General features: G+C 38.6%; 1 protein-coding gene across 1 annotated transcript; it reads left to right on the forward strand.

Moving 5' to 3' along the window:
- The first annotated feature begins 233 nt into the window (after positions 1–233).
- On the forward strand, positions 234–7,759 carry LOC147315994 (transmembrane protein 26-like). The gene is made up of 6 exons (XM_086259085.1): positions 234–506; positions 961–1,057; positions 1,198–1,287; positions 3,900–4,096; positions 4,219–4,298; positions 5,641–7,759. Exons 1-6 carry the CDS (start codon positions 316–318, stop codon positions 6,141–6,143), a joined length of 1,158 nt encoding a protein of 385 aa, XP_086115211.1. The 5' UTR covers positions 234–315; the 3' UTR covers positions 6,144–7,759.
- Positions 7,760–8,091: the final 332 nt, after the last annotated feature.

Genomic DNA, 8,091 nt, shown 5'->3' on the forward strand with positions numbered 1-8,091 from the left:
CTCAGCAGCATTTACAGTCATTTAAAAAAATTGCTTTATTCCTTGGAAGCCAGAAACACCAGAATTATGACTCACAAATACACCAGCGGTTTATTAAGAAACTCAAACCACAGTTCCTTTTCTGGTCTTCTACTGTTATTTCCCCTACATGGACCCATGCTTTTTCATGTTGTGCCTGAGGAACAAGGCGGGGCTTTATCCATGGGAACTTTATTTGAAAATGCATTCCCAAAGGTTTTGTTTCACTTACAGTAAAAGCCACAGTGAACACTGGAAATTGAGGTGATCACTTGTGAACTGCGTTAAGCCACCGACATGGCGCTGACTAAATTAATGAGTGCGATCCTCACCAGAGCGCTGTTTATTTTAGTTGCTGTCATCGGAGTGTTGAGGGTGGCATCGGTTAAGAAGGATAACAATTACTTGTTTCTGGCTTTTCTTTTGTTGCCGCTTGTTGTTGAAATGATAGTAACACTGAAGATGCGAAAAGGACAGGATTATAAATGGTAAGATAAAGGAGCATGCATGCAAGTGATGGTAAAAACAAAAGTGGTGTAATATTGTAATTATATTATCCTTAAGTATTCATTAGGCTACTTAATGCCTGAAGCTACTCATATTACTTTCAAACTCATCTCCGCTCTATCGTTTGCACTTTCCCCCTCTAATAGACAGTATAACAGTATAATGCATGATTAAATTATGCATTTTCATCTTTTCCTAGTCTTTATCTCGACCCCGGTGTACCTTACATGCATATTTAAGTAGTTTGTACCTTTGCTGCTACTATATTGATAAGCTGGGAAGCTAATAGTTAAACTGTCCCGAATGGTGGTACGATACCCCTTGACTTTTATTACTTCAAGTTAATCTCTTCAGTCTTCCTGCATGCTTGAAGTAAACATGCTTATCACTTTTCTTTTTTTTAAACATTTTTGAATGCCTTTGGTTGTCTTGTAGGTTTTCCCCTCCTATCTTTCTCTTCCTCATTACTATTATTCCCTCGATCTGGATTCTGGAGATACAACACCAGCAAGACAAAGCCAGCGATCTAGAGGTACCCCATGTACATTTATTGACCGATTCTATCAAGTGTCACATCTGCTATTAATGTTAAGGTTTATAAGATTTAATTACAATAAAATAATAAATACCCCGTGAAATTCACTCACAAAAGCTTCTTTAAATTGTTTTCAGTGCAATAAACTAGATTCTATAGAAACTTTGCAAAGACTGTGGAATCGAAGCACCGAGCAGGGAAACACCACAAACCAGAATTTACTTAAGGTAAGAGTGACTGAATTGTTAAGTTATGGTTCTGTGACAGAAATAAAGAGAGAAAAAAGAAAGAAACTGTGAATGAATGAAATGAGAAAGATCACTGTGCCATGTGAAGTGCTGTAAATACAAGAATGAGCTCAAATGGGACAAGCAATGAGCAAATACAGACTTGCCAGGAATTTATTTCGTTATCCATGTCTAATCAGAGAGAACCAGTTTTTCCACTTTTTCTACCAATGTTTTGAGTGAAACTCTACAGAGAGTTTCACTCAAAACATCTTCAGCCAGGAAGGGACATATAATAATAATAATAATAATAATAATAATAATAATAATAATAATAATAATAATAATAATAATAATAATGGTAATGGATTGCATTTATATAGCGCTTTTCGGGCCCTCAAAGCGCTGTACAATTCCACTATTCATTCACTCTCACATTCACACACTGGTGGAGGCGAGCTACAGTTGTAACCACAGCTGCCCTGGGGCAGACTGACATAACCTTCTACAGAAATAACATCCGGTGGCGTTGTTCCTCTTCTGGTCTTTCGCTAAGAAGGCTGAACTACCACTGTAAAGGTTGTTATTTCTTTATGCTAAGACACTTAACAGCATATTGACTGTTTCATAATGACTTCTCTTTAAGAAAGCCAGAAAGAGCAGCAGAAAAGGTTGAAGCAACTCAAGTAAAATAAAATGATTAATGATGATTTCATCATTTAGTTCTTGGAAACTGTTTAAGCATGCAGTGTGGACTGAACGCATAGTGAAACTATTTATGCTCTGATTTTTTCATTTTTCATTCATGCATTAAGATTGACTGGAAATTAATAAAATAATCCAACTGATCCACTCCACCTGTAGGAACAATGCATTTTTGTCACACTTAAAAAAAACAAAAACGAATTTATTTCAGCTACCTATCCAAAATGCGGCATCCAAATTCCAGTGCCTTTTCACTTAGTACTCTTAATAAGAAAAGTAGAAAACAGTAAAGCATAAAGTGGACAGTCTCTCTTACTTTCATCATTTCAAATATCATCAGATTGATGACAAAGATCAGAATCAGAATCAGAATCAGAATCGTGTTTATTGGCCAAGTATATGTGCAGACACATACAGGGAATTTGGTTCCAATAGATGGTGGCTCTCAAGCACAGCAATGTAAATTACACACACACACACACACACACACACACACACACACACACACACACACACACACACACACACACACACACACACACACACACGTGTCTATATATACATATTACACATACATACACAAAGCTGTGTAAACCAACTATAAATAACGAATCTAAACTTATATACATAAAATACAGAAATGAATGAGGTGGAATGAATACTACAAAATGTACATAAGGTGCAGTTGCAGTCTGGCAGTGTGACAGGTCAACTGTTAAGAAGGGAGATGGCGAGGGGAAAGAAACTGTTCCTGTGTCGGGTGGTCCTGGTCTGCAGGCTTCTATACCATCTGCCAGAGGACAGCAGAAAAGTCTGTGTGCAGGGTGTGAGGGGTCTGTGATGATTTTCTCTGCCCGTTTCCTGGTTCTTGAGAGGTACAGATCCTGGATTGAGGGCAGGGGCGTGCTGATGACCCTTTCTGCTGCCCGTACAGTCCGCTGCAGTCTGCTCCTGTCCTGTTTAGTGGCTGCTCCATACCAGACTGTGATGGAGGAGCACAGGACAGACTCAATGACCGCAGTGTAGAACTGGATCAGCAGCTCCTGTGGAAGACTGTACTTCCCCAGTTGTCTCAGGAAGTACATCCTCTGCTGGGTCTTTTTGAGGATGGAGTTGATGTTGGTCTCCCACTTCAGGTCCTGGGAGATGGTTGTACCCAGGAACTTGAAGGTCTTCACAGTTGACACAGGGCTGTCTGATATGGTGAGGGGGGGCAGAGTTGAGGGATGTCTCCTGAAGTCCACTGTCATCTCTACAGTCTTAAGAGTGTTCAGCTCCAGATTGTGCTGACTGCACCAGAGTACCAGCCGCTCAACTTCCTGCCGGTATGCAGACTCATCACCATCTTGAATGAGGCCAATGACAGTGGTGTCATCTGCAAACTTTAGGAGTTTGACAGCCGAGTTCAAGATGCAGCATTAAGAGCTAGATAATTCACAAAGTGCCCACTAATTGGAGAAATAGGAATAATTTTTAGAAAATAAGAGCCTGGGTCTCAATATTGACGAAGAGTTTTAAAAATGTTTAGCGCAGGTTCCAAGAAAATAGACTTTTTTACTTATTTAATAAGTTTCTCCACTATTCTGTTATTTATTTTGAAAATAATAATTTAAAAAATTGTACAAAGGAACTCAGGTTCTCTTATTTACAGCAGGGTCTTATGACATATTACCTGTACTGTGTCTCAGGTTACTTATACTCAAATGCTTCTGTAGAACTGCTTTTAATTGTATGTGTGGGAAACTATCATAAACTATCATGTGGCTCACTGTTGTTTACTGAAAGGACAGAGATGAGATTAAATCCCAAATGGCTTTTTGAGTGAAGTGATTCAACCTTCTCAGAAAACCAAGTTTTCAGCATTAAACATCTTGCCATCTTTTTTCCTTTTCTTAAATACTGAGCAGAGGTTGTCCACTGTCTGCGCGAATGACTGGATCCTGGCTCTTCACCAGATCGTGCTCATCCTCCTCATTGTGGGGAAGTGGCTTCTGCCTTTGGGAGGCGGGGTCACAAAAGATGAGTTGTCTCAGCTTCTTCTAACTTTTGTTGGCACTGCAGCGGACATCCTGGAATTTACTAGTGAGACGCTGTCAGATGTAAAGTAAGGGGCTAATCGTGTTGCTTGTACGTTAAGAATGTGCTTCTCCTATCGAGACATAAGTCTGCATTTAATGTATGCAAATGCATATATAGTTCCTGATATTGGTGTCACTTTTCTTACAGAGAAAAAAATCCTGCCATGGTTTACGTCATCTTAGCTGTATGGACCTGGAGCATGTTGCAGTTTCCACTACATCTAGCAGGTCAGGTACCTTAAAATACTTGGTGTTTATTAAGGAGCTACAGCAGTGTAAGGAAGTTCCTTTCCTGTTCCCCGGTCATGAAAAAGACAAACAGTCTTAACAGTGTGTTTAGAAATTGGCTAAAAATCCAAGCCAGTCCAGTAAGTAAACAGTTAAGTACATAAGTGCAGCAAGTAAGTTGAAATTACAGCCCCCGGTGCTTTTAAATGACTAACTCAAACATTTTTACTTCCCGAGACTTAAATTAAAGGAATTAGGTAGCAGGTTATAAGTTTTCAGCTGCTTTGGTGTGGTTCCTCCTAGTGCACAACACAGCTCATGCCCCATGTGGCGAGAGTATGTAGGCAGCTGCTGTAGGATCAAGGATTGATATCACTGACTTGTCCCCACTCTCACATAAACTAAATACAACATCTCTGGGACTTTATTTTTTTGCCCATCTGATGCTACCAAGTTGCACCTCCGACTGTCTAGGAGCGCAGTAACGCCGTGGTCTCTTTAGGAGCATGTCCCAATGTTGTCAGGCATCCACAGAAGCACGTGGGGGGCCATACAAACTACTCCCTCACATTTTTAGTTGCTGCAATATAATTTCAGCAAAATAGACAAGCCTCCTCACAACATTTTTTCACTTTGATTTCTGGGGTGTCTTTGAATTCAGCCCTCTGTAGGTTTCCATTTCCATCAAACAATGTGGCATCTTTTCATTCCCATCACATTACTCAGTATATATCAGTGTAGATATCAGCATGATTTTTTTCTCATTTTGATCTGATGTGTTTTCAAAGTGTTACAGGAAATATTCAACCTTAGTTTTTGTGGTCTCGAGTCTTTATTTACTATTTGTTAATAGGTAAATGGTTATTCTAATGATAAGTATCTAACTTTAAGGATATCTTATGCTCTGGTTTGTTATTAATAATTATTATTAGCTCCCCAGGTTTCTGCTCACTGGGAACCTTCTTCCTGGTCGTAGCTAAAATACTTTTGACCTGGGTGGCTAAAAAACTTGTTAAGACTATTTCTGAATTAATGTCACCTTTATCTAAGGTTTCCTCCTGTATCATCCTCACTAAAACTTCTAACCTTTGGTTAATCCATCCACTTGTGTCCTGCATTCAGGTTCTAAATTAAAAGGAGACCTGTTATATTCAGACCATATTTGTATTCTTGGACTCTACTAGAATAGCTTGGTAAATTTCACACTTAAACAAAAAGCGAGATAAGCTGTTTTAAAAACAAACAAATAAATGTGACATCTGTCAAACTACATGCAGCTACCTGAAGGAAAGCTTCATTTTTACTGTCAATCATTTGTTTTTCCTCTTCTTATTCAACATAGTGGTGAACACCAAATCTGATGAAGAGAATGGCGGAGAAGATCAAGTTGTCCGGGAAACCTTCTTTATTAAACACAGCACTGATATTTGGAGTATCATAGAGACCCTCTTTATCCAGGATGGGCCTTTTCTGTTGGTCAGACTGACTGTCATTATTCACTTCAGAGTCCTCCACCAGATGCTTGGTTTCTTTGCCATCAAGAACGGCCTAGTGATCACACTGAGCTTGTACAGGTTGGCCATTATATTGCTGGACTACAGACATTCCATGGGCAACAATGCAGAGGCAGTACCGATGCATGAGTCAGATGACAGACGTTGCAGCCACAGCAGCACTGAGGCAATAGCGATCCATGAGTTAGATGAGCTATGCGACAGACCTTCCAGCCACAACAGTGCAGAAGCAGTGTCGACCCATGAGTTGGATGACAGACGTTCCAGCCACAACAGTGAAGAGGCAGTGCTGACCGATGAGTTAGCTCTGGTAGATAAAGAGGAATCTTAGAGTGAGATGTATTACGCTAAACATTTAAAACCTTTTAAATTCAAATGGCAAAAACTATCACTGAAGCAGGAAAAGAAGGAAACACAACACAATGGTTTGACACAGCTACAAAGTCAGAGTGACTAAAGTCAGACTGTCAGATAAGAAGTTAGTCGACTTCTAACAGTGTGATAACTGATGTCTGGCCGACAGGAATTGAGGGCAACAAACGAAGGTGAAAGCGAGATGATGAGATATTTTTGCATGTTGTGTGAGATCGAGAGGAAGATAATAACAGACAGAAATTTTCCTGTTTTAACCCAAACAGGAAATTGAAAGTCATGCAAAAGCCCCTCTAGTGGTAGTCGGTAGGTGCTTTGTTCATTTAAGATGATTGCTCTTTACAAAATAAGGAATATGCTGTTTACAAATCAAAAAGTATTGTTACCTCAGTAGTTACATTAAATCAATGTGATATCTGTGGCTAAAACAGGTGGATCATTGTCCATTTGTACATTTTTTTAAACTAAAGATAAAATTGCACTCAGGTGATGAGCTGTGTATGAGTTGCTTTTAAAGCCTTTAAAACCGTTTTTACGGCTTTAAAATCACACAAAGTTTTTATACCTGATTTATGTGAGGATCTTCATTTAGCTGGTAAAGGAACAAAAATATATGTCATGTTTGTTGTAAATGACTATAACTCATGATATCCTGTCAAAGCTGCTCTGACCTGAATACATTTCAGTAAATGTGGCTCATTTTACTTTTTTGCTATTTCATTTATCACAAAACCAGAAACAGTGGGTTCAAAATGATTATTTTTTAGTTTTTCTGGGTGATTTGTCGCATTGCCAATATATACAAACACAAATTCAAACTTTATGAGCACAAATGCGCTACATCTACTTCTGTTGAAAATATTCATTTGAAAACTGTGTTTATTTTGTCTACATTTCTTCATTTTGTACAGTAAATCTAACCTGCAAACTGTCTACCGTCTCCCCTCTGTGGACATCAGTGTATTACCACTTTGATGATGCCATCTGTGACAGTTTTTTGTTTGAGATGTTGCATCAGAATCAGTCTTATCTGAGTTTAGAACATTTCAGCTCCCTATGAAATCACTGTGGCTGCTGTCAAACTGTCACAAGAGTTGATTTTTGTATTCACCATCTATATGCCAGCCAGTTTTCAGAGATGTCAGGAAATTTAAAATTGACATTTGCACCTGCGTCATGGCCCCACAGTGTGGTTTCCTGTTTTATTGTGAAGGTCTGTGTCTTATGTTAGTGTGTCCAGCTTCTGACAAAACAAGAGTAAAACAGTTTCTCGACTAACTCCAGCTCCAGCAAATAGTCTTTTCCTTTTCCTCTCTATGATGATTAAACTGGATAAAACTGAACAATGTTTGGAACCATAAATCTGTCATGACAATAAATACTCAGGTGTTCAAAAGGCTCAAGGAATGTGTGAAATCCTTCAAAACAGTTTATCACACCAGATTGAGTCATTTTCACCCTTCCTTAATATTTGGAAATGCTCTAAGGCAAATGAGGAAGAACGGCTGTCCAAAATCCGGTCAAATTGTAAACAAGCATTGTTTCATTATATAAATCATCTCAGATATTTATTTTACAGGGACTTTTTTTTTACAGGAGGAAGGGGAGAAGAGGTGTGCTGCAATATGAAGATGCATAAAAGTGCAGCAACATATATGCCAGTTCTTCTTTAGTTACACTGCAAGGAAGTACATTTAATTGTTAGTGTGATAAAAATCTGTGACCAAATGAAATCACATATAGTGTATTACCAAAAAAATAAAAATGTAGGACAACAATGATACACACTTCTAGTGTTCACCGTCATTCTTTTAAACAGTGTTATATTAACCTTTATTTTGGTGGCAATTATTTAGACCTGTTCATTGACAAAGACTTCATATTGGCACATGCTGCATGTATGATCT

The sequence above is a fragment of the Aulonocara sp. 'chitande type north' Nkhata Bay genome, linkage group LG13 (assembly GCF_057382095.1).
Source record: "Aulonocara sp. 'chitande type north' Nkhata Bay isolate Kocher_YH1m ecotype deep benthic linkage group LG13, A_spYH_male_GT1.1, whole genome shotgun sequence".
Lineage (NCBI taxonomy): Eukaryota > Metazoa > Chordata > Actinopteri > Cichliformes > Cichlidae > Aulonocara > Aulonocara sp. 'chitande type north' Nkhata Bay.

What these genes read in the sequence shown, in the direction of transcription:
- LOC147315994 (XM_086259085.1), top strand. Translation starts at nt 316, where the DNA reads ATGGCGCTGACTAAATTAATGAGTGCGATCCTCACCAGAGCGCTGTTT. An exon ending in CAAACCAGAATTTACTTAAG is followed by an intron (nt 1,288 to 3,899) that starts GTAAGAGTGACT and finishes AATACTGAGCAG; the next exon opens with AGGTTGTCCACTGTCTGCGC. An exon ending in GTTTCCACTACATCTAGCAG is followed by an intron (nt 4,299 to 5,640) that starts GTCAGGTACCTT and finishes TATTCAACATAG; the next exon opens with TGGTGAACACCAAATCTGAT.